This window comes from Empidonax traillii, unplaced genomic scaffold, assembly GCF_003031625.1.
Source record: "Empidonax traillii isolate 1590-97213 ecotype Southwest subspecies unplaced genomic scaffold, ASM303162v1 scaffold461:size861717, whole genome shotgun sequence".
Taxonomy (NCBI): domain Eukaryota; kingdom Metazoa; phylum Chordata; class Aves; order Passeriformes; family Tyrannidae; genus Empidonax; species Empidonax traillii.
In genome coordinates, this window is record NW_020955654.1 from 306,148 (window position 1) to 330,542 (window position 24,395).

The following is a 24,395-nucleotide window of genomic DNA, read 5'->3' on the forward strand; positions in this document are numbered from 1 at the left end:
GCAGGGCAAAGCCAATTAGGGGTGATTAACGGCAGGAAACAGCCATGGCCACCACCAGCCCGGGGCAGGGCCACATGGCCACCGCGCCATGGCCACCAGAGGGGTCCCCACACATCTCCTGGGGGTCACCCACCGAGGACCTTGCAAGGGAAGTCTAGTGGTGACACCTCAAGGCCACTGCAGTGTCCCAAGACCAACCCACATCCCCAGTGGTGACATCCCAAGGTCACGCCACCCCTGTCCCCTCACCTGGAGCCTCCCCCTGAGCTCTCCCCACTCCTAAGGTAGGTCCTACATTATTTACCACCTTGTGCCACCTGCCACTGTCACCCCGTGCCAACCACTGGCGCTGTCCACGGGGACCGTACCTCACGGCTGATCCTGTCCACAGGGTGACCCTGTCCCACAGGTAACCTTGCCCATGGGGAATGTACCCCATGGGTGACTCTGTCCAGGGGGACCCTGTCCAAGGGTGATCCTGTCCCATGGGTGACCCTGTCCATGAGGTGACCCTGTCCATGGGGTGACCCTGTCCCAAGGGTGATCCTGTCCCATGGGTGACTCTGTCCATGGGGTGACCCTGTCTTACAGGTGACTGTCTATGGCGTGACTCTGTCTATGGGGTGCCCCTGTCCATGGGGTGCCCCTGTCCATGGGGTGACCCTGTCCCACGGGTGCCCCTGTCCCGCGGGTGACCAAGCCAGAGGTGTCCCTGCCCAGGGGGTGCCCTCCACCGCCCGGCGGCTCCGCAGGGTCCCGATGTCCCCCGGTCCCCCTCGCCCCCCGTCCCGGTGCGCACGCGCGGGGCGGCCCCGATCACTTCCTGCCCCGCCCCCGCCGCTGCAGCCGCCGCTGCCGACCCCGGCACCGGCACTGGGCACCGACTCGGGCACCCCCGGGCACCGACCCGCCGGTGAGTGCGGGCACCGACCCGCGGGGTTCCCCCCGTCCGCCTTCCCGGAGGGGCAGCCCCGTCCCCGTTCCCGGCGGGGCCACCCCCGTCCTTCTCCCCATCCCAGTCCCCATCCTGTCCCCAACCCTGACCCCATCCTTGCCCCTGAACTCGTCCCTGTGCTCACGCCCAGCGGGGCCACCTCTGTCCACGTCCCGTCCCTGTCCCCATCCCCGTCCCTGTCCCCATCCCTACCCTTGTCCCCATTCCTATCCCCATACCGAGTGGTGCCACCACCAGCCCATTCCCGACCTTTTGCATCCCCATCCTTGTCCCTGTCCCCATCCATGTCCCTCCTCACTGTCCCTGTACCAAACGAGGCCACCACCATCCTCATTCCTGAGCACTCCCCCGTCCCTATCCCTGTCCCCATCACTATCCCCATACCCAGCAAGGCCACCCCCGTCACCATCCCTGACCCCCGTCCCTGACCCCTTGTCCCACAGGACCACCCCTTTTCCCACCCCTGTCCCCATAGCCAGCCAGAGCCACCTCTGTCCCCATCTCCATCTCTGTCCCCATCCCATCCCTGTCCCCTGACCCACTGGGCTGTCCCTGTCCCTCTTTCTGTCCCCACCCCTCTACCCAGGGGGACATCCTCGTCCCTATGCCTGTCCCCATCCCAGGTGGCCTGTCCCCCTCAGAGACTCCCTTCCAGGGGTGCCCCCTGAGCCCTCCCTGAGTGGCCAGGCAGGGAGGTGGGTGTGTGGGGTGTGTGTCCTGATTCCCGGTTCTGGGAGTGGCTGAGCTGCCCTTTACCCAGGGCAGAGGACAGTGACAAGTTCGGAGCAGGTGCCACTTCCTTGGTGGCCCTGCCCCTTGTTTTGGGGTGTCCCTGTGTGCCTGAACGTGACTCCGGGGACTCCTCCCCAGCCATGTCATTCCGGAAGGTTGTGCGGCAGAGCAAATTCCGGCATGTGTTTGGGCAGCCGGTGAAGACAGAGCAGTGCTACGATGACATCCGTGTGTCCCGTGTCACCTGGGACAGCACCTTCTGCGCCGTCAACCCTTCCTTCGTTGCCATCATTGTGGAGGCCAGCGGCGGTGGCGCCTTTCTTGTCCTCCCCTTGCACAAGGTGACACCTGGGGGGTGACACTGGGGAACCAGGGAGGTCTGTGCTAGCGGGTGACACCTGTGATGTCCCTTTGTCCCCAGACCGGCCGCATCGACAAGTCGTACCCCACCGTGTGCGGCCACACGGGCCCCGTCCTCGACATCGACTGGTGTCCCCACAATGACCACGTCATTGCCAGTGGCTCTGAGGACTGCACTGTCATGGTGAGGGGGTGCTGAGGGGAGCTGGGGGGCGTCCCTATCCCTGTCCCCGCTTTGCTCAGTGTCCCCCCTGTCCCCTCAGGTGTGGCAGATCCCGGAGAACGGGCTGAGCCAGCCACTGACAGAGCCGGTGGTGGTCCTGGAGGGCCACTCCAAGCGTGTCGGCATCGTCACCTGGCACCCCACCGCCCGCAATGTGTTGCTCAGCGCAGGTACGGGGGGGCCGCAGCAGGGACACAGGGGTGGGGGGGTCACGTGGCCGAGGTGACCCCTGTGGTGCCCCCCAGGCTGTGACAACGTGGTGCTGATCTGGAACGTGGGCACGGCAGAGGAGCTGTACCGGCTGGAGGGGCTGCACCCCGACCTCATCTACAGTGTCAGCTGGAGCCGCGATGGCTCCCGCTTCTGCACCGCCTGCAAGGACAAGAGCGTCCGTGTCATCGACCCCCGCCGCGGCACCGTGGTGGCTGTGAGTGTCCCCACCCCTCCGGGGCACTGTCACCCTGCCCATGTCACCGGGGCACCGTCCTGCACTGCTTCTCGGGGGAGAATGCCCTACTCGCTGCCCTGGTCCTCTGGTGGGCTCTGTTGTCCCTTGGGTGCCCCTGTACCTTGTCCTCGTCCCACAGTGCTCCCTTTTCTCCCATGTCTCTGGGGTGCTCTTGTCTCATGGTTCCTTACTGTCCCTTCGTGGCACCTGTCCCTTGGTGCTTCTCACTCTCCCGTGTCCCTTGGGAGCTACTGTTCCCTGCTTCCTAACTTTCTTCCCTGCTGCTCCCTGCCCTCGTCCCCTTCTACTCCCCATGGTTCCCTGTTTTTTGGGTGACCCTGTCCTCTGCTCCCTGTCCTTGTTGCAGGGTGCTCCCCAGTGTCCCATGCACTCCCTGCCTTTGTCCCCCACTGCTCCCTGCCCTTGTTCCCTGCTCTTCCCCACCGTTCTGTATACCTCGGGCGCTCCTGTCCGCTGTTCTTGTCCCCTTGTGCTTCTCACTGTCCCTTGTGCCCTGCCTTTGTCCCGTGCTGCTCCCCAATGTCCCATGGGACGCACCCTGTCCCCTGCTCCCTGCCCTTGTCCCCAGATGTCCCCTGCTGTCCCCCTGTCCCTGCCCTTGCCATGGGGCTGTGGCCCCGCTGACCTCGCCATCGTCCCCCAGGAGAAGGAGCGGGCGCACGAGGGGGCACGTCCCATGCGTGCCATCTTCCTGGCCGACGGCAAGATCTTCACCACTGGCTTCAGCCGCATGAGCGAGCGGCAGCTGGCACTGTGGGACATGGTGAGTGGCACCCCAGGGGTCCCGCGGGACTGCTGTGGGGGTCCGTTTGTGCCTCACACCCCCACCCCACTGCAGGAGAACCTGGAGGAGCCCATGGGGCTGCAGGAGCTGGACTCCAGCAACGGGGCTCTGCTGCCCTTCTACGACCCCGACACCAACGTGGTCTATGTGTGTGGCAAGGTACAGTGATCCCCCACCCTGCTGATGGCCCCCCCAAACCCCCGGGACCCCCCTAACAACGTGTCCCCAGGGGGATTCGAGCATCCGGTACTTTGAGATCACGGAGGAGCCCCCCTACATCCACTTCCTCAACACCTTTACCAGCAAGGAGCCCCAGCGGGGAATGGGCTGGATGCCCAAGCGTGGGCTGGATGTCAGCAAGTGTGAGATCGCCAGGTGGGTGTGGGGGACATGGGGGACAAGGTGAGGGAGCCCCTCAGTGCCCTCAGGCTCCCCTGTGACCCCCTGTGCCCCCCTGGCAGGTTCTACAAGCTGCATGAGCGCAAGTGTGAGCCCATCATCATGACGGTGCCAAGGAAGGTCTGTGGGGACGGGGGGTGTGGAGTGGGGGGCTCTGGGCAGGGGGAGGTGGATGGGTGGAGGTCCCCATCGGGCTGTAAGGGATCCCTGGGCAGGTCATGGGGGCTGGGTGTGGGACCCTATGGGGGTTGTGTGGGGTCTCTGGGCAGGAAAGGGGGATTGGATGGGGGTCCCCATGAGGTTTGTGTTGTCCCTGGTGACTGGGTGGGGGTTACCCCATGGGATTCATGGTGGATCTCCTGGCAGGACATGATGTGTGGGTGGAGGTCCCCATGGGGGCCGTGTGGGTGTCCCTGGGTGTAACACAGTGCCTAGGAGTGTGGGCTCCCCCTGAGTGTCCCCCCACGCTGACTGTGGGCGGGGGGCAGTCGGACCTGTTCCAGGACGACCTGTACCCAGACACAGCAGGCCCGGAGGCGGCCATGGAGGCGGAGGAGTGGGTGGCAGGGCGCACGGCGGGGCCAGTGCTGGTGTCCCTGCGCCAGGCCTACGTGCCCCCCAAGCAGCGCGACCTCAAGGTGAGCCGGCGGGCGCTGCTGCACGATGGCCGTGCCCCTCCTGCCACCGTTGCCACCGGGGCCACCACAGCACCCCCCACGCCCCCGGCGGCCCCTGCACCCACCCGGCTCAGCACACCCCTGGCCCTGGGAACGCTGGGAACTGGCACCGCCACGGTGAGGGGGGAGTGGGCGAGGTGGGGGTGGGAGGGGGCTGCGGGAGGTGGGGTCTGCATGGGTGTGGTCACTGTGGGATGGGCCAGGGGCTGGGTGGGGCGATGGGATGGGTGTGTTTTCTGTGTGTGGGGCTGTGAATTAGGTGTGGTCTGTGTGGATGGGGCCATGGAGTGGGTGTGGTCTGTCAGTGCAGCTGTGAAGAAGTGTGGTCTCTGGGTGGAGCTGTGACATGGGTGGGATATTCAAAATGGGCATGGCAGCAGCCACGTGGGTGGGCGGGGCCATTTGACACAATGGGCGTGTTCATAGTGGGTGTGTCTAAATTTGGGTGGGGCAGGAGGGTCTGCAATAGGGGACTGGGGGGGTGTGGTTTGGATGTGACCAGGGTGGGAGCAGAGGCACAGGCAGGCTGGGCCGATGGGCCGGGCTGGGTGTGGTGGGTGTGGCCATGGATGGAGCTCTGATAGGCGTGTCCCATGTGGGCATGGCTCACGGTGGGGGGGGTGTTATCCCTCAGGGGGGCCGGCTGGAGGAGGTGCTGCAGGAGGTGGCAGCGCTGCGGGCGCTGGTGGCTGAGCAGGGCCAGCGCATTGACCGCCTCGAGGAGCAGCTCAGCCGCCTTGAGAATGGCCACGTCTAGGGACCCCCTCAGGGACCACCGCCCCATGGACCACGCCTGCGCCCCAGGGACCCCCTCCCCTGCACCCTTCCACCCCTGGGGTGCCCCCCCTGCCCCGCTCTGGGTCCTTCTCCCCTTGGGGGGCTCCCCCCCCTCACTGCCTTACTGGGTGCTGCCCCCCTCCCCAAATCATGGACCATTCCCAACCCCGTGTCCTCAGGCTCGGGGTTGCTCCTGGGATCAAACATTGCCACCTGCACCCCCCAATCCCTGTGTGGGGTCTCCTGCCCCTCTTCCTGTGGGGTAGGGCATGATCTGCTCCATCCCCAACTGTGAAATATTGTCCCCCCTATATTTTGGGGGCTTCATCCCCCCCTTCTTCCTCCTTATTGCATCCACTTCTCCATTCCAGTGCAGGGTCAAAAACTATATTTTCACTCCAAATAAAGGATTTATAAGAAAGATTCTGGGGGCTGTGGGGGACTGGGGAGGTGGGGGACTTGGGGGAATGGTTGTGGGGTTAGAGGACTCTTTTTGGAGGTGGCAGAGAGCTCTGAAGGCTGCAGGTGCCACCTGTGAGAGGTGACAATGCGGGGGCACAGGAAGGTGCGGTGGTCACGGGTGGGAGCTCAGCGCCTCAGGCAGGAAGTGGGGGTACACGAGGGGGCATTTTGGGTAGGGAGGGTGTTGGGGGGTGCAGCACCTCCCCTCCCCCCGCTCTGAAACATCCGCTGTGCGGGGGCAGGAAGTTGGGGGGGGCTCCCCCCCCATCTCAGTGCGCGCCCGCGGCATCAGGACCCGCTCCAGCAGAACCCACTGATGGTGAGCACCCCAAAAACAGGCAGGGAGGGACATGGTGGGGCTGGGGACACGGGGGGGGGGATACAGGGAGGATCCCCCAAATTGAGACTGAGCTGGTGGCAGTGTGGATTGCTCTCCAGTCTCAGTTTCCCCTGTGAAACGTGGAGGGGGGGGGAGGGGGTGGCTGAGTTTCATTCAAATTTGGGTACGTCCAAATTTGAGGTGTGGGAGGGCAGCCATGGAGGGTCCCTGGGCAGGTTCCCCTTCCATAGTTTGGTGTGGGGCACAGGGTCTGGTGGTGCTGGAGCTGGGAGGGTAGGGGAGCAGGTTTTGGGGGTTGAGGAGTGGTTTGGGGGGGCTCAGGAGCAGGATGGGGTAGGGGAGGCAGGTTGAGGGGAACACAGTGGGGTTGAGGGAGGTTTGGGGGTTTCAGGGGAGCATGGTGAGGTTGGGGAGCAGGCTGGACGGATTGGAGGAGTGTGGTGGGAGCAGGTTTGGGGAGATCAGAGCAGTATGGGGGTGTTTGGATACTGGTGGGAGAAGGGGAGCATGGAGGGCTTGGGGGGCAGGTTGGGGGCTTCAGGGGAGCACAGTAAGGTCAGAGATGTGTGTTGGGGGCGGTCAGGGTATTGTGGTGAGTTCAGGGGGGCAGGTGGGGAAGTAAATGAGCATGGGGTAGCTAAGGGGCAGGTTGGGGGGATTAAGGGAGCACACTGGGGTTGGGGAGCAGGGTGGGTGTGTTGGGGGAGCAGAGTGGGGTTCGGGGGCAGGTTAGGGGGATCAGGGGAGCATGGTGAGGTTGGGAGGGCTCAGGCTGTCAATGGTAGGGTTGGGGTCTCTGGTGAAGGCTGTGAATGCCAAGTTTGGGGGGGACCCTAGAGCTCTGGCGGGGGGTTCTATGGGGCTGCAGCACTATGGGAAGGGGTGAGAGGTACAGGGGGGAAGCCGTGCAGCCTCATGGGGTGGCAGGACCCTGCTCCTCTGCCCCAGCACCTGCAGGTGCCACAGCACCCACCGCCCACGGCTTCCCATCCCTGCCACGGGGGTCACCTCCCCCTTCCCTGTCCCTTGTCCCCTGCCCCCTGTCCCCACCGCCCTTCGCCCCGGGCCCTTCCCAGCTCCGGGAAGGCCTGGGCCTCGTGCCAGGCACACGGAGATAACCCCTGCCCTCACCCTCAGGCTGGCCCGTGGTGGCACCCAGTGCTGCTGGTGCTGGCTGGGCCAGTGGCTGCCGGGGACCCCGCGGGGGCCCCCAGCGACCAGGCGGTGGGCGCCCTGGTGGGGGTCCTGCTGTGCCTGGTGCTGGGGCTGGCGCTGGCCTGGCACCACCTGTGCCGCCTCTCGGCTGGCCAGTACCACCCGCGGCCACTTGGGCGCCGGGCGCTGGCGCTGCTGCGGGGCCGGTGGCACCGGCTGCGGGCGCTGGGGGACCCCGCCGAGGCATCCGGGGACGCCGACACAGAGGTGGCTGTGAGGGATGAGGATGAGGAGCTGATGCCGTGGAGCCTGGAGAGGAGGCCAGAGCGGCAGGAGGAGGAGGAGGAGGAAGAGGAGGAGAAGGAGGAGGAGGAGGAGGAGGAAGAGCAGGAGGTGGCGAATGAAGACGAGGACGAGCAGGAGGCCGAGGCGTCCCCAGCCCTGGAGGGCAGGGAGAGCCCCCTGTGTGGGGGGCGGGGGGCAGGGGGCAGCGCCGAGGCCTTGCTCAGTGACCTGCACCCCTTCTCGGGGACAGCAGCCTGGGAGGACACGCGGCCAAACATCACCGCCTTGTGACGTCGTCGCCGTGACGTCGCTACCCCGTGATGCTACTGCCACAAGATGTCACTGCCCTGTGACATCACATCCTTGTGACAACCCTGTCCTGCGATGTCAGCACCCTCTGATGTTACCTCGATGCTCCTCCCATCTGATGTCACCGTGCTGGGATGTCACCATCCGGCGATGTCATCTCGTTCTGACACCCCTATCCTGCCATGTCATCCCCCCGGATGTCACGTGCTCGTGATGTCACCGCCCTGCCAGCAGAGGGACCCCTTCTCTGCCCCCGCCTGCCCCCAGCAGAGGCTCCTGGTTGGCTGCGTGCGCCTGGGCACCAGCCAATAAAGAGCAGCTCTGCCCAATTTTGGCTGCCTGGGTAAGCTTGGGAAAGGGGGGTGGCATTAAAGGGATGTGGCACCACACAAGGGGTGGAGCCTGAACTCCACCCTCCCAGGGCAACCCTCCCCCCCACCCCCCTGCCATGGGTCCTAGGACCCCATCCCCAGCACAGGGACCACCATGGCCTCGGCAAGTCCTTTAATTGGCACGCGTCCAGCATCGGGGCCACGCCCCCAGGGGCCACACCCCTGGGCAGGCCCCCTGTGCCCCCCAACCCAGCAGGCAGGGGGACTGTGCTGGAGGAGGGGCTGAACTCCCCGGAGCAACAGCAGCACCATGGGGTCCCCCCCACACCATGGGGGGCACCAGGCCCCCCCTCTGCCCCTCCCCACCCCCCCACCCCTACCTGGGCACCCGACCCCGGCCCCCCTTCTGCTTCTTGACCCCCCCGGAGGGTTTGATGGGCAGGGGGGCCGTGCCCTCAGGTGGGGGGGCCTGGGGAGGTCCCAGCTCCATAGGGTCCCCCGGGACCACCGGCTTGAATGCCTCGAACGGAGAGAACTTCACAGGGCTGGGGGGGACACAGTGGAGGGTGAGAGGGGCACCCATGTTGGGGGAAGGGGGCAGCCAATGCCCCTCCCCAGCCCTGAGGGCACCATGCCCCCCTCATATTCCATGAACCTTTCCACTGGACCTCCACCCACTCTCTTTCCCCCTTGGTGCCACCCTGACGCCCCCATCCCAAAACCCCCCACTCCCCCCATTCACCCCCTGAGCCCTCCCTGGCCCCCCAGTACCTGACAGGGGTACGGGGGCTGCTGTTGAGGCGTCGGGGTGAGCGCACCTTGGGCTGGAAGGAGAACCCCTCCTTGATGCTCTCCAGCACTGAGGGGGCCACATAGGTGAAGCCCTGCGGGTTTTAGGGGTGTCAGCAGGGGGTTAGGGGTGCTGGGGGTTGCCCCCCCAAGCTGTGCCCCCCCTACCAGGAAGGCCTGGTTGGCACTTTCACTGATGGCAGCATCGTCAGGGCTGTCAACAGGGGTCTGGCGGGTGAAGCGGGTGTCGAACTGGCTCACGTCCTCCTCTGACTGCTGTGGGGACATGGTGGGTGCTCCCACGGGACCCCCCAAAACACTCCCTGCCCCCCTCTGCCCACCCTCCATACCAGGCAGGGTTTGAAGGGGGGATCCAGCCGGCGTGCCAGCAGGTCCTCCCAGTTGACGTGGCGGAAGAAGGGTTGTTTCTGTGGGATTGCGGTGTGTCAGGCAGGACAGGGGGGGTCCCACCCACCCCCTGCCCACCCCTGTACCTGCACATCGGCTGCGTCCCCTGGGCCCCCCCCCACCCGCTGGTTGGGGTTTCGCTTGAGGAACTGGAAGAGAAACAGGGATGGAGACAGGAATGGGAGAGGTGTTTTGGTAGAATCTGCTTAAATAAAGGGTGGGAGGAGGTGAGGGAAGTCTGGGGGGGCACCTTCTTGAGGAGGTCGCGGGCGTCGGGGGTCAGGTAGGGCGGCAGCACCAGTTTGCCCTTGAGGATCTTGTCGATGGTCTTCTTGCGGTTCTCGGCGGTGAACGGGGGCTAAGAGAGGCATCACGTGGTGAGGGAAAGCCAGCGGGGTGAGAAAGGCTCGGAGTCAACCAGGTGGGGACCCCCAAAACCACCTCTGGGACTCCTCACCTAATGACCCCCAGGGAGGAAGGAGCAGGAGTGAGACTTGCTGATCCTGTGAGTATCAGGGTGCCCTGACTCCTCCTGTCAGGGACCCATCTCCAGGACCCCCACCACCTTCAGAACCCTCCCCTCCAGCTCTCAGACCCCCTAGTGCCCCAGGGAGGAAGGAGCAGGAGTGGGACTTGCCGATCCGGTGAGCATGTCATACATCAGGGCTCCCAGGCTCCACCAGTCCACTGCCCGGTTGTGCCCGCTCCTCACCAGGATCTCAGGGGCCCTGGGAGGAGCAGGGGGGTCCCTGAGTGCATGGGGGGCCATGGTAGACCCCCCCCAACACCCCCCAAGTGCTGCATCCACCTCACATGTACTCAATGGTGCCGCAGAAGGTGTGGGTGACGGCTCCATCATGGATCGACTCCTTGCACAGCCCGAAATCCGTGAGCTTGACGTGACCTGAGGGAGATGGGGGGCTCAGCACCATCCCTGGAGAACCCCTAAGCCCCCCAGATCCCCCCCAAGCCCACCTTGGCTGTTGAGCATGATGTTCTCTGGCTTGAGGTCCCGGTAGATGATCCCATGGGAGTGCAGGTGACCCAGAGCCAGCGTGATCTCGCTCAGGTAGAAACTGGGGCGGGACAGGGGAGGCTGAGAGGGGTGTTGGGGTGCCCACTCCCCTCTGCAAGCCCACCACTACCACCTTCCCAGCCCTACCAGGCAGTGTCCTCCAGGAAGATTCCCTCCCGCTCCAGCTGCATGAAGAGCTCTCCACCTGCAAAGAGAGCCTGAGTTGGACCCCCTGAGCCATCCCTGGAAACCCTTTAGCCATCCCTGGGACCCCCTGAGCCATCCCTGGGACCTCCTGAGCCATCCCTTGGGACCCCTTTAGCCACCCCTAGGATCCCGTGAGCAATACCTGGACCCCCCCAAGCAATCCCCTGGGACCCCTTTAACCACCTCTGCACCCCCCTGAGCCAACCCTGGAACACTGTGAGCCATCACTGGATCCCCTGAGCCATCCCTGGGACTACCTAAGCCATCCCTGGGACCCCATGAACCATCCCTGAGACCCTCCCTAAGCCATCCCTGGACTTCTGGCTGCCTGGCCACCCTTCCCTCACCACTGAGGCACTCCAGGATGAGGTAGAGCTTGCCGCCTGTCTGGAAGGCGTAGATGAGGTCGACGATGAAGGGGTGCTTGACGGCCTCCAGGATGTTCCTCTCTGCCCGTGTGTGCGCCGTGTCCTTGGCGTTGCAGGCGATCTTGGCCTGGGGAGGGGGTGGGTGCAGAGTTTGGGGGGTCCCCTGGGGGGCTCGGGGGGGGGGCCGGGTGTAGCACTACCTTCTTCAGGACCTTCATGGCGAAGATCTTCCCCGTGTTGGTGCCCTGGACTTTGCGGACCTGGAACACCTGGGAGGGCGGGAAGGGAGGGTTGGGGATGCTGTCAAGCAGCACTGGAGCCCCTCCCAGGGTCCCCTCAGCCCGCTGTGCCCCCACCTTGCCATAGCCCCCCTTGCCCAGGACACGGAGCAGCTCGAAGCAGCTGGGGCCGATGTGCTCGGGGCCATTGTTGACACTGCTCTCCGAGATCTCAATCTCTTCGTAGTGTCCCACCGGTCTGGGGGGAGAGGGGTGAGCAGGGATGGACCCCCTCCCTGTCCCCCCCTCCCCTGCCTGCCCCCCCACTTACTCCAGGCCGTTCCCCCGCGGCTCCAGCTCCATCTCCTGTGGGAGGGGACCCACAGTCAGTGGAGGGCGGGGAAGGCACCGTGGGCAGGGGGCAGCTGCAGGCAGGGGACACATGGCAGGGAGGGGACAGGCAGTGGGATGGCAGGGATGCAGGAGACCCGTGGCAGGCAGGGGACTCGTGACAGGCAGGGGACCCATGGTGAGATGGCAGGCAGGTAGAGAACTCACGGCAGGCAGGGGACCCACGGCAGCAGGGAGGGGACACATGGCAGGGAGGGGACCCACAACAGCAGGGAGGGGACACATGGCAGGGAGGGGACCCAGGACAGGAAGGGCGCCCATGGCAGACACGACACGAGCGGGACACGGGCAGGACACGGACAGCGCGGGGCGAGGCAGCGCCGAGCCGGCTCTGCCGGATGTTTTGAGGCCGAGGCCGGGCCCTGCCCAGCGGGAGCCGCCCGCTGCCCGGCCGGGACCCGCGGCTGCCCCCGGTGCCGCACGACAGCTCCCGCCCCGCCACCGGTGGGATCCCCGTCCCTGTCACTGTCGCTGCCGCTGCCTCGCAGCCCCCCGCCCGCCCTGCCGGGCACCGAGCGTGTGTCCTCCCCGTGTGTCCCGGTAGCCGCGCTCCCGCTGTTCCCGCCGCGTCCCCGTTCCGCGCCCCGTCCCGATCGCGGTGCCCCGCGTCCCCGCGGCGCCGCCCCCGCCCCAGCCTGCGCTGGGGGTCCCGATCCCGGCGTGCCCCTCCTCGTCGTCCCCCTGCCCGCGCCCCGGGGTGGGCTCACGGTGCCCAGCTCGGGCTCGTCCCCGTCGCTGCCCTCCTCGGTCTCCAGGTCGATGTCGAACACCCCCGCCATAACTGCGCCGCACGGGGCCCCCCCGGGACCCGCCCCGCGGACCCGCCCCACGGACACGCCCCGCTCGCGTCACTGGGGCGTGCCCCGGTGTCCCCGGTAAGGGGGGACGCAGGGACCGCGGGTCCCCGGGGATGACGCAGAGACAAGGACAAGGGCAGAGCCGCTCACAGCCTTTACTGGGGGTCGCCCTGGCCCGGGCCCGCCCGCGCTGCGCCACCGTGACGTCAGCGGGGCCGCCGTGACGTCAGAGGAGGGGGTAGGAAGGGACGGGGAGAGCCCACCGCGGCCAACGCCCCCTCCCCGCCACGAGTGGGCCTGGGGCGCACTGGTGGTGGTGTAGAGTCACTGGTGTTATTGTAGCGTCGTGGGGGCTGTGAGGGCTGGGTGTTATTGTAGGGTCTCTCGTGTTATTGCAGGGTCTCAAGCACTACAGGGGCTGGGTGTTATTGTAGGATCTCTGGTGCTATTGTAGAGTTGTGGGGGCCATGGGGGCTGGGTGTTATTGTAGGGTCACTCGTGTTATTGCAGGGTCTCAAGCACTATAGAGGCTGGGTGTTATTTTAGGGTTGTGGAGGCTGGGAGTTATTGTAAGGTCACTAGTGTTATTGTAGGGTCAAGGGTGCTACAGGGGGTGGGTGCTATTGTAAGGTCACTAGTGTTATTCTAGGGTCTCAGGCACTACAGAGCCTATGTTGGTGTTATTGTATGGTCTCTGGTGTTATCGTAAGGTCTCCCCAGTGACAGCCCTGTATATCACAGGGGCTCCCCACACAAGTTTCTTCCCAGAGGGTCTTCCCAGCTGCTCCAGGCAATCCGTGGGAACCCCTTTGTTACTGCAGGGTCTCCCCACAGTGGTCTGTCATTGTGGTTTTGTCCCATGCTGGTTTGTTATTGTAGGGTCTCCCCTTCCAGGGTGTTACTGTGGGGCCTCCCCTCACCTGTCTGTTACTGCAGGGTCTCCCCATTCTGCTTTATTATTATAGTGTCTCCCCATGATGGTTTGTAATTTGTGAGGTCTCCCCTTCCAAGTGTGTTGTTGTGGGGTTTCCCCTTCCAAGTGTGTTATTGTGGGGTCTCCCCTTCCAGGTGTGTTGTTGTGGGGTCTCCTTACGTCAGTCTGTTATTGCAGAGTGTTCCCACACTGATTTGTTATTGTGGGGTCTCCCCACGCTGGTGTGTTATTGTAGGGTCTCCCCATGCCAGCAGGTGCCAACACACCTCAGGCTACCCCTGCTGCTCAGGTGAGGTGGCTCAGGTGCCTCTGGGTGTCCCCTGGCTTCCCCCCTGCTGTGGGATGGCACAAGGACACTCGGTGCCCCCTGAGTGTCCCTGGCATGGGAGGGGCACGGGACCCCCGGCTGCAAGGATGGGGGCGATGGGGGAGGAAGGCAGATGCTGTAGAGCGGGGAATGGGGGTGTCAGGGCAGGGGGATGGGGTGTTAGGGGAGTGGGGGAATGGCAGAGCATGGGGTGGCAGGCCATGTTGGGAATGTCAGGGAATGGTGGAACAGGACATGGGGTGCCTGGATTGGGAGAGGGGGGTTTTAGGGGAAGGGGTAATGGCATAATGGAGGGATGACAGGGACGGGGGTGCCTCAGAAATGGGGGCGATGCCAAGGAATGTAGTGCCAGGATGGAAGGGGATGCCAGGGAATGTGGTGCCAGGCCATGGAGGATGCCAGGGGATGGGATAACTGAGTAATGGGGGGATGCCAGGAAATGGGGTGTTAGGGGAGGGGGTGGGTGTCAGGCAATGGGGTACCAGGGCAGGTGATTGGGATCCAGGGCAGAATAGGGGTGCCAGGCGTGGAGTGTCAGGTTAATGGGGGGATCCCTGTGGATGGGGGGTCAGGATGCCAGGGGATGGGCAGTCAGGGAAGTGGGTGGATGCCAGGACGTGGGATACCAGGGCAGGTGATTGGGATCCAGGGCAGCGGTGGGGGGTGCCAGGGGACGGTGTGCCAGGCCACGGGATGATGGGGCGGGGTGCCGGGGAGCGAGGCAGCGGGAGGGGGTACCAGGGCGGTGGGTGAGCGTCCCCCGCGCCCTGCTTTCCCCTGCCGTCCCCGCTGCCTGCCCGGCGCTATTTGAAGTGAGACAGGAAATGCTCCACGGGGTATCTCGGGGAGTCGATGCCCAGCGCCTGGCACAGCCCCAGCAGGCGCACGCAAGCCTCCGCCCGCGTCGCCCCGTCACACGCCACGCTCAGCAGCGGCTCCTCGTACTCGCCGTCCCCCGCCACCTCCTCGAAGAGCCGGTTGAGGCGGACGAGCCCCCGGCCCTGCAGCTCCCGCAGCGCCTCCATTCCGCCGCCGGTTGCCAAGGCCGCGCCGTGCTCCGAGCCCAGGCACATCACTCCCGCCAGGTGGGCGCGGGGCGCGGGGCGGGCGGGCAGCACCGGTGGCACCCCCAGCGCCACCAGCACCGCCGCCAGCAGCAGGTCGGGGCCGTAGACCTCCCGGATCCAGTCGCGCAGGTAGAAGCCCCCCATGCGGGGGTTGATCTCCAGCAGTCGCGGGCCCCCCGGCCCCAGCTTGAGCTCCACGTTGAAGACGCCGTCGCGCAGCCCGCACGCCCGGCAGCACTGCAGGGCCGCTCGCACCAGCTGCGCCTGCCGGTCGGCGGGCAGGCAGGAGGGCAGGCAGGCCGCCGTCTCCAGGAACGCAGGGACGCGCGTGGGGCCGTTGTCCGACACCCAGGCGCCCACGAGCCGCCCGTCGAAGACCACCAGGTCCACGTCGTGCTCGGTGCCCGGCACGTACTCCATGAGCAGCATGGCGTTGCCCCAGCCCAGCCCGATGCCCGGGTGGTCGGCGTCATCCCGCAGGTCCCGCCACAGCCTCGCCGCGTGCGCGTGGCACTGCCCGGCGTCCTCCACCAGCCGCACCCCCACTCCTCCGGCCCCGAACTCCAGCTTGGCCACGGCCGGGAAGGGCACGGCGCCCGCCGCCCGCTCCACGTCGCCGTGGCTCTGCAGCCGGCGGCAGGGCACGGCGAAGGCGGCGGGCGGCGGGCGGCCGCGGCGGCACCGCTGCAGGTGCTGGTGGGTCCGACTCTTCTGCTTGGCCACGCGGACGGCGGCGGGCGAGCAGCCGCGCAGCCCCAGGCCCTGGCACACCAGCGCCGCCAGCACCACGCAGTCGTCCCAGTAGGAGAGGCAGGCGTGGGGCCGCAGTCCCTGGGAGCGCACCAGCTCCAGCACCCGCTCCGCGTGCTCCTCATCCCGCCGGTGCTCCCGGCTGTCGTAGGGCAGGAAGGTCTGGACCAACCCCGCCGCGAAGTGCTCCGGGTCCGACTCCACCAGGTGGATCTGCGTCGCCAAAAGAGATGTCACCAGGACGCCCACCACCGCCGGCCGGGCCGCGGGCGCAGCTGCCGTGATGCGGCACCCGGTGGTCGCTCCGAAACCGCCGGGTGGCAGCGCCCCAAATCCTCCTCACCCTCAGCCCGTAGTCGCGAGCCGCCTCCCACACGAAGCTCTTGCTGACACCGCCGGCCCCGATGAGCAGGATGTCCTTGCCCTCCACCAAGTGACACTGCGCCCTGTGCAGCATGGCCTCGGCCAGCAGCCGGGGCAGGTCCCCGGGGGGCTCCCCCACGGCGCGCCCCATGGCCTCGGCCAGCACACAGGTCTCCAGGCATCGCTGGCTGTTGGTGGCCAGGGCCACCAGCTCCAGGGCGTCATCCACACATGCCAGCAAGAAGTCCACACCTGGGGACGGTGACAGTGATGGTGACGCAGCGCTTGGCACCGCGGGGTGACATCAGGGACCGGCACTGCCCCTCGCCACACTCACCCAGGATGTCGGTGCGGGCGCGGGTGCCACCGCGCTGCTGCGGGCTCAACTCGGCCTCAGCGGCCAACAGGGCGGCCATGGCGGCCTCAGTGGCCTCCCGGAGCCGCGTGGCCAGTGCCTGGCGCTGGCTGGGGGCCACCACCCCCCACTGCTGCAGGCTGGAGTCCAGGCCCTGGGGCAGTGCCGCCCCGTGCCGCACTGGGCTCTCCGCGCGTCCCACGGCACAGGCCACCTGCGGGGACACCGGCGCGGCCGTGGGGACACCAGCTGCCACCCCATTGCCTGGGGACGTGGGCTACCACAGTGACACAGGGACATAGATGGCCACGCAAGGTAGTGTGAACTATCCTGCCACCAGCTATGGGGATGTTGGCTGCCACGCCATAGCCTGGGTACCCAGCTGCCGCCAGGGAATGGGGACATGGGGTGACCCAAGGACGGGGGTACGGATGGACACCATAGCCAGGGGACATGGGGATATGTGCTGTCGTGTTAGTAGCTTGGGAGCACCAGGTGCCACCATAGCTTGGGGACATGTGGGGCCACCAGGACATGGATGGCCACCATAGCCTGGGAACACACAGGGCAACAGGGGCGTGGAGACCTGGGCTGCTGTGTCATAGCCTGGGGAACATGGGCTGCCACCAGGGCGTGGGAACAAGGATAGCTTGGGGATATGTGGGGCCACCAGGAGTTGGGGACCCACCGTACCTGGCAGAGCTGGGGCCGGTCCCCCCAGGACCTGCAGACCAGGGTGCAGATGCGCAGGGCCATGGGCAGCCGCGGGGCTGGGCTGCCTGGGGGGCGAGGGACAGGGCAGGCACTGTCCCTGCCCAACCCCCCCTCTCCTCCAGGGGCTTTGGGGACCCCCCAGTGGCACCACGGTGGCCCTGGCCAACCCCAGCCCCAGGGGAGTGTGGGGTACAGATGGTCATTTTCACCCCCAGCCCCAGGGGACTGTCAGGAGGCAAAGGGGGTCACTTTCCTTCCCACCCCAGGAGGCCGTGAGGGTCCAAGGCGCCCTTCCCTCCCACCGCAAGTGACTGTGGGAGTCTGGGGTGCCCTTCCCTCCCACCTCACGAGACCTGGGAGTCCGGGGTGCCCTTCCCTCCCACCCCAGGTGACCATGGGGGTTCATGGTGACTTCCCCCTCCAACCAGGGACTATGGGGGTCCAGGGTTACCACTCTCGTACCCACCCCCAGGATCCCCAGGGTTTGGGCCTCCCGATGACCCTCCATCCACCCCCGGGGACAGACACACAGCTGACACAGCCAGGGGGAACTGGGGGGACCCTTCCCCTCTCCCACCCCAGGGTGATGGGCGCCCAAGGGCGGGGGCCTTACGTGGAGGGGGCACAGGCAGGCGGGCGGTGGGCACCATGGCCTCCAGCAGGACGCTGTCCTCCTCCGTCAGCCCCCGAAGCTGGGCACCCACCACACGCATCACCGCCGCCCCCTCCTCCTTCCTGTGGGTGCTGCAGGTGCCTGTCCCCCGCCACCGCCACCCCGCCAGCCGCACCATCACCTGTGGACACCCCCATGTCACCCTCTGCCACCCCACCACCTGTGGGCACCCCCGTGCCAGCCAGTGCCATCTGGTGCCATACCAACAGCCACCCCAGCACCTGTGTGTACCCCCATGTCACCCCATGCCCTGGTCACCATGTGCATGTGCCAGTGTGCCACCCAGGGCCACCTCAACAGCCACTCCACCACCTCGGTACAGTTGTCACCCTCTGTCACCCTCTGTCACCAGAGCCACCCTACCAGGTGCCCCCCCCATACCCCCCCCCCCGCCCTGCTGTACCCATGTCCGTTACCCCTACCCCCCTGCCATGCCCTGTGGGTGCCCCCCATGCCTCCCCGTGCCCACCTGGCTGTAGGGCTCCATGGTAGTGCCCCCCAGGAAGGTGTTCACCTCCTCCTGCACCAGGCTGTCCTGGCCCTGGGGGTCCTGCAGCCGCACCAGCCTCACCCCAGGCACCTCCAACTTGGTGGGCAGGTCCCCCCGAGCCTCCAGGACAAAGGCCAGCGTAGGGGGCACAGGCAGGTTGGCACGAGCCGCCAGCACCCAGCGGGTGAGCAGCAGGTCCTCAAGGCGGTGGGTGAGCAGGGCCGAGCCTCCCGTGGGGCAGTCGAGGTCACGGGCCAGCTCACCCACCCAGCCGCCCTCGGGCTCCCACGGTGCGAATGTGCCCGTCACATAGTTGGCACGGCGGGGGGGCACAAAGGTCTCCAGGGCGCTGTGACCCCCCACCTTGAAGGAGACCCCCTGGGAGAGCAGCAAGGACCAAGCACCGGGACACGACTCAGACGGCACACGGCTGGCCCAGGTGGGTGACAGGCACAGCACCATGGCACCTGTGGGTGGGCAGAGAGGTGGGCAGTGAGGACCCTGACACCCTGGGGTGGCATTTGCTGCTGGACTGGTGTGTGCTGGGGTTAGTGGAGCTGGGGTTAGTGGGTGCCACCCTCCTCCTCTGCCTCAGTTTCCTTCCCAGTCCCGGCCATGCAGCACAGGCAGGTTTGGAGACCCCCTCACTGTGAGGCTGGAGACAAGGGGACCATACCCACCTGGGCAGCGGGTGCCACCCTCCAGCAGGACGGGCAGGAAGGCAGTGGGGGAGCCCAGGATGCAAACGGTCATGTCCAGTGGACCAAATCCTGCCAGGAAGGGGAGGGTCAACAGCCCCAGGGTGGGAACCCTGGTACCACCCTGTCCCTGGCACCCCAGCCTGGCTGGGAGACCCCAAACACTCTTGTCCTGAGCCTGGCACTGTGCCCCCAGTGCCACCCCGGTCCCTGCCACCCCCATATCCCCAGCCTGGTGCTCTTCCCCCACCCCTGTCCCTGCTACCCCCATGTCCCCAGCCTGGCGCCATGCCCCCCGTGCCTCCCACCCGTGCGGGGCTCCATGGAGCAGTCCAGCGTTGGGGGCAGCCCCTCCTGGGACAGGGCGCTCTGCAGCCGCTCGAAGGCGTGGGTGGCACCGTCGGGGTCCCCGCTGTCCCCGGGCAAGTTGCCATCGGGGGTCTCGTCCTCCAGCCAGCCTGGGCACAGCGCCTCGGGCCCTGCCCACTCCTGCTTTGCGGGGCTGGGCACCCGCTCCCCGCTCGGCTGGGCCATCGAGAGCTGTGGGAGCAGGGACCGGGCTGGCACAGGGCTGGAACTAGGAGAGGGGGGTGGCACGGGGCTGGCACAGGGTGAAGGGGATGGTATGTGGCTGACATGAGGTTAAGGGGATGGCTCAGGATTGGCATGGGGCTGATATGGGCCTAAGGGGTTTGGGATGGGGCTGGAACAGAGCTAAGTGGATGGCATGGAGTTAAGGGGCTGGTGTGTGGGGCTAGTATGGACTTAAGGGCTGGTATGGGGGTGGCATGGAGTAAAGGGGTGGGCGTGGGGCCAAGGGGATGGCACAGGGCTGGCACAGGGCTGGTGGGTTGGCATCAGGCTAGTATGAGGCTTGCATGGGACTAAGGGACTATCATCTGGCTGGCACAGGGCTGGTGTGGGGCTGCCATGGGTCTAAGGGTTTGGTGTTAGGCTGGTGGTTTAGCATGGGACTGGCACGGGGCTGGCACAGGTCTAAGGGGCTGGTATAGGGGTGGTATGAGGCTGGCACAGGGCTAATTGCTTGTCACGGGTCTGGCATGGGGCTAAGGGGCTAGTATGTGGCTAGTGGGCTGGCACGGGGCTAAATGGGTTGCCATGGGACTGGCGTGGGTCTGGCTCGGGTTGAAGGGGCTGACAGGGATCTAAGGGGCTGGCATGGGTGTGGCATGGGGTTGTCACGGGGGCAGACACCGGGTGGGCATGGGGGACAGGGTGCAGACACAGCGTAGGGGCACCAGGCGCCGCTGCCACCCGCGGGTGGGGGTGTCACGGTGCCGGGGGGCTGCGGGTGGCGGGCACAGTGCCACCGCCTCAGGGACAGCGGGGCAGTGCCAGCCGCTGGGGCCACCAGCTCCCGGACAAAGCGTCCCCTTGTCCCCGCGGGGTCACGCGGAGGGTGGGCACAGCACACCACGCTGCCCCGTGCCAGTGCCCGCCACCACCGGGGTCCCCAGGGCAGGCACCCACCTCCGCCCGGACCCCCCACCCGGGGGCCACTCACCATCCTGGTGATAGAGGGGCTGCAAGAGAAGGACAGGCAGAGTCAGCGTGGCTCCTTGGGGACCTGCCACCTCCCCGGCAACACACCCCCAGTGCTTGGAGGCCCCTCACCAGCCCCCCCGGAAGGACCCGTCCTGCAGCACCCACCAGAGCCTGGCACCCTTCCTGGGGCACCTCTCGATGCCAACTCTGGTGTCCCCAGCTTGTCCCCTCGTTGACCACCCTGGCGGCCCCAAATTGACCCCTCGGTGCTGGTCACGGTGGCCCCAGGTTTGCCTCTCGGTGCCAGCCCCGATGGCCCCGGCACCTCTGGCTGAGCCCGCACAGGGATTACTGTAATCCCGTGCCAGCTCAGTACAGCCAGGGGCACCCCCCCCGTCCCGGAGGTGCCAAGGTGCTCTGGGGGTGCAGACCCAGGTGCCCGGGGTGTCCCCGGCCCCCAGGGTGTCCCCATCCCCAGCACGTGCCCGGCAGAGCTGGAACGGAGGGAAACTGAGGCACGGAGCTGAGCAGTGTCCACTGGCAGCCATGCACCGAGGCATCCCCAGCCCCTCGGGGGGCAGACCCAGGGCACGCGGTGGGGGGGTGTCCCCGGGGGGTGGCCGGCACCCGGGAACAGGGTTAGGGGGCACACTGCTCGGTGGCATGGCAGAAGAACCCCCCAAAACCCATCCACGAGACAGCCATCGGGGTCCCTCTGGGTCCGCGCCCCTCCCCTGCTTAGGGACCATCCTGTCCCCCTCCACCCCCAACCAGGAGGTGGCCCTGCGGTCCCCAAGCTGGGACAGCCGTGTTCCCCGGTACCTTGGGGTGGGAGCCGTGGCCTGAGAGCACGCAGGGGACGAGGGCTCGGGGACGCCTGGCACAGGGGACACCGGCCGGTCTGGCCTTTAAACCCCTCCCGCGCCACGCCGGGGTGCCAACCTCCGGCCCCGTGCCCCGGATTAGGCGACACAGAGCCCCATTGTCCCCTCTGCCACCTCGCGCCAGGCGCTGGCACCCCTGTCCGTGTCCCTGTCCCCGTCGCCAGGGAGGGACGCGCTGCCGCAGCGGGACCCGGGGCGTGGCTCAGCCTGCCGGGGTGTCCCTGTCCCCCTGTCCTGTGTCCCCAGGTTGGGCACGCCCTTCCCCCCTCTCCCCCCGCCCCGTCCCCCGTAGCTCCCCAGCGTGGCGGAGCTGCCAGCACGCACGTCCCCCGGCTTATCTCCAGCTGCCTGCGGTGTCACTGTCACTGCCACCGTCACCGCCACCGGCAGGCACGGGGCCACCAGCGCGGCTGCTGCGCCGCAGGGTCCTGCACGCGCTGTCACCCGCTCCCTTTCATCCACTTCCTGTCACCCGCTCTCTGTCACCCGCTCCCTGTCACCCCCCCACCCCGTCACACATTCTGTCACCTGCCACCCGAACAATCGCACCCCCCATCACCCACAGCATTACCCACACCATGTCACCCCCACCATCACCTGCATCATCAGCTGCACCCTGTCACCCCCACCATCACCTGCACCACCACCCTGTCACTGTCACCCCGTCTCTCACACCCTGTCACCCACACTGTCACCTGCACTGTCACTAACACCTTGTCACCTGCACCATCACCTGCACCCTTGTTACTGCCACCCCATCACCTGCATCCTGTCACCCACAACTTGTCACTCACACTGTCACCCTCACCCTCTTACCCATACCCCCATCACCTGCACTATGTCACCTGCACTGTCACCCACACACTCACCTGCACCCTGTCACCTGCACCCGGTTACCCTCACCTTATCGCCTGCACCGTGTCACCTGCACCCCCCACACCTCGTCACCTGCACTGTCGCACCGCTCTGTGCACACACACCCTGTCACCATGTCACATGGGCACACCCACACACGTGTGCACATGCACACGTGCACATACACATATGTGCACACACTCCTCGGCCCATATCCCGCTGCTCCTGCCCGCCTCCGCACCACCACCACCCCAAAAACACCCACTCACCCCCCCTTGGATCCCCCGGACCCCCACGCTGCCAGCACCCACCGGCAGTGGCGGTGGTGGTGTTGGTCGGTCCTGGTGCTGTCACACCCTGGCAGTGGCTCTGCCTGCTCCTGTCCCTGCCCTGTCGGGGTCCGTCTGTCTGTCCCGGTGCTGTCACTCCCCCGCAGTAGCTCTGCCCGCTCCTGTCCCGGCGGTGGCGGCGGCGCCTCCTGCCCGGGTGGGGCGGCCCCGGGCGGGGCGGGGCGGGTCCGGGGGCACCGGAGGGACCGGGGGGACCGAGAGGGGTGGCAGGAAAAGGAGACAGCGGGGGGCTCGTGGCTGGGTAGCCGGGATGGCACCTCGGGGGGATGGGGACAGAGAGTGGGACTGGGACACGGGACGGGGACAGGGGATAAGTGACCAGGGACAGGGACGGGGCCAGCCCGGGGTCACCCGGGGCCGGGTGTAAAACTGACACCGCGGAGCAGAAATGTCAGGGCCAGGGCAGGCCCCGGGAGCTATTTCCGACCGCACCCGCACGGCATGGAATGGCGCGCACGGAATGGCAGGGAATGGCATGTGGGCAGTGGCACGGCACGGCATGGCACACAAGGAACGGAAAACAGGGAATGGCATGGCATGGCACAGGAGAATGGCATGTCTTGGCATGGCATACAGGGAATGGCATGACACGGCACAGCATGGCGTGGGAGAGCGCGGCACGGTATGGCACAGCCACTGTGGGCAGAGGGACAGGAAGGACCCCATCCCTGGCACTGCCACCCTTCCCGAGCCATGGCACAAACGTATCCGTGTCCCCAGTGAGAGCCCGGCCTCCAGGGGTGTCCCCGGGGTGGCAACAGCCTCCCGGCAACCGCCCAGTGCTGCTCCCGACGGTGTCCCCAAGGCCCCGGGGCGGGGACATCCCCGAGCTCTGTCAGGCGTCGTATCCCCTCGTGTTCCTCTGTGTCCCCTACGTGTCATCCTAACCCCAGTCCTGGGGACCCCCACCCGCCCTGGTCCCTCCTGGGCTGTCCCCAGCTCCACTCCTCCCCTATCCCTGTGCTCCCAGGAGCAGGATACGAGTGCCCATGTCCCCCCGTGTCCCCTCCGTGTCCCCAGGACCCCATCTACCCCGAGGCTGCCTCCCCCACTCTATCCCTGCGCGCCCAGGAGTGGGGCATTCCTCACGTCCCCTTTCTCGGGATATCCCCTTTCCCAGGTTATAGGTAATGGCCAGTCTTCGCGAACGAAGAACCGGGGAAGGTCTTTACACCTTCTAGCCTGCGCATTGGATTTTTTAGGTGAGACACAGTGTGCGCGGAACTGAGCCCACCCTTTAATCCCGGGATGTCACCCCCTTACTGGGGTATTCCCGTTCCCGGCGTGTCCCCCTAGCCCGGGATGTCTCCTTGCCCGGGTTCTCCATCTGCCACGCACGTCCCACCTCCACGAGTGTCCTCCTGCCTCTATGCCACTGTCGTGGCTTCCCGCAACCCTCCCCTCCGTGTCTGTGCTGTCTCCCATCCCTGTCGGGACACTGGGACGAGGGGGACACCGAAGGGCCGCTGTGACTCCTCCGAGCCGGCAGGGGGCGCCCCCGCGTGAGGGGAGGGGCCGCTCTGGGCGGGCGCGCGGGGCGTGGCGGCGCGCGGGCGGCCATGGCGGACACTGAGAAGCTCAACCTCGACTCCATCATCAGCCGCCTCCTGGAGGGTGAGGGGTTCCCACCGCCCCCCGACCCCCGGGACTGCCCCCCGTCCGCCCGGGGAGCCCTCCGGGGCCCGCTTGGGCCGTGCCTCAGCCCCGCGGAGTGGGGAGGGGGGTCCTCGGCCCGGGCCTGGCGGGGGCGGGTTAGGCCGCGGTGCTTTTGGGGAGGGGGGTCGGGGCCGGTTGGTATTTGGGGCGCGTTCCCAAGGGGTTTGGAAGTCTGGAGATGAACTTGGAGGATACAGGAGGAGTCCCTGAGGAGTCTGTACCCCGCAGGAAAGGGGCTAGGAGATATGGGGGGGTCCCTAAGGGGTGTAGGGGGCTGGCGATGAGCCTGAGGATACGGGG

The 24,395-nt window shown here is 66.6% G+C and overlaps 4 protein-coding genes across 6 annotated transcripts in view; 2 read left to right on the forward strand and 2 right to left on the reverse strand.

Moving 5' to 3' along the window:
• The first annotated feature begins 876 nt into the window (after nucleotides 1-876).
• Nucleotides 877-5,797, forward strand: CORO1B (coronin 1B). Of its 2 annotated transcripts, XM_027895529.1 has the most exons (11): nucleotides 877-913; nucleotides 1,826-2,028; nucleotides 2,109-2,231; nucleotides 2,311-2,440; nucleotides 2,516-2,697; nucleotides 3,383-3,502; nucleotides 3,578-3,682; nucleotides 3,753-3,898; nucleotides 3,985-4,042; nucleotides 4,411-4,716; nucleotides 5,234-5,797. In XM_027895529.1, the coding sequence occupies exons 2-11, from the start codon at nucleotides 1,828-1,830 to the stop codon at nucleotides 5,354-5,356; spliced, it is 1,494 nt and encodes a 497-aa protein (XP_027751330.1). In that variant the 5' UTR covers nucleotides 877-913; nucleotides 1,826-1,827; the 3' UTR covers nucleotides 5,357-5,797. The 2 variants fall into 2 exon arrangements, with proteins under 2 accessions (XP_027751330.1, XP_027751329.1); XM_027895528.1 differs by having other exon boundaries at nucleotides 3,383-3,682.
• Nucleotides 5,798-8,620: 2,823 nt separating this feature from the next.
• RPS6KB2 (ribosomal protein S6 kinase B2) lies at nucleotides 8,621-12,507 on the reverse strand. 2 transcript variants are annotated; one of them, XM_027895531.1, is made up of 15 exons: nucleotides 12,383-12,507; nucleotides 11,596-11,630; nucleotides 11,403-11,523; nucleotides 11,247-11,315; nucleotides 11,026-11,173; nucleotides 10,619-10,676; nucleotides 10,432-10,532; nucleotides 10,270-10,360; nucleotides 10,094-10,184; nucleotides 9,707-9,814; nucleotides 9,543-9,605; nucleotides 9,399-9,476; nucleotides 9,217-9,321; nucleotides 9,031-9,143; nucleotides 8,621-8,804 (listed from the first exon to the last, which is right to left on the reverse strand). In XM_027895531.1, exons 1-15 carry the CDS (start codon nucleotides 12,452-12,454, stop codon nucleotides 8,636-8,638), a joined length of 1,422 nt encoding a protein of 473 aa, XP_027751332.1. In that variant the 5' UTR covers nucleotides 12,455-12,507; the 3' UTR covers nucleotides 8,621-8,635. The 2 variants fall into 2 exon arrangements, with proteins under 2 accessions (XP_027751332.1, XP_027751331.1); XM_027895530.1 differs by having other exon boundaries at nucleotides 9,217-9,324.
• A 2,021-nt stretch (nucleotides 12,508-14,528) lies between these two features.
• On the reverse strand, nucleotides 14,529-21,319 carry CARNS1 (carnosine synthase 1). The gene is made up of 10 exons (XM_027895532.1): nucleotides 21,173-21,319; nucleotides 20,370-20,388; nucleotides 19,153-19,384; nucleotides 18,827-18,916; nucleotides 18,126-18,613; nucleotides 17,597-17,777; nucleotides 16,963-17,048; nucleotides 16,252-16,483; nucleotides 15,895-16,166; nucleotides 14,529-15,764 (listed from the first exon to the last, which is right to left on the reverse strand). Exons 2-10 carry the CDS (start codon nucleotides 20,370-20,372, stop codon nucleotides 14,538-14,540), a joined length of 2,811 nt encoding a protein of 936 aa, XP_027751333.1. The 5' UTR covers nucleotides 20,373-20,388; nucleotides 21,173-21,319; the 3' UTR covers nucleotides 14,529-14,537.
• A 2,646-nt stretch (nucleotides 21,320-23,965) lies between these two features.
• PPP1CA (protein phosphatase 1 catalytic subunit alpha) overlaps nucleotides 23,966-24,395 on the forward strand; it is a 3,620-nt gene continuing 3,190 nt past the window's right edge. The window contains exon 1 of the mRNA XM_027895579.1: nucleotides 23,966-24,053. Coding sequence (XP_027751380.1) covers nucleotides 23,999-24,053 — 55 coding nt within the window. The 5' untranslated portion in view covers nucleotides 23,966-23,998. The remainder of the gene's footprint in view (nucleotides 24,054-24,395) is intronic.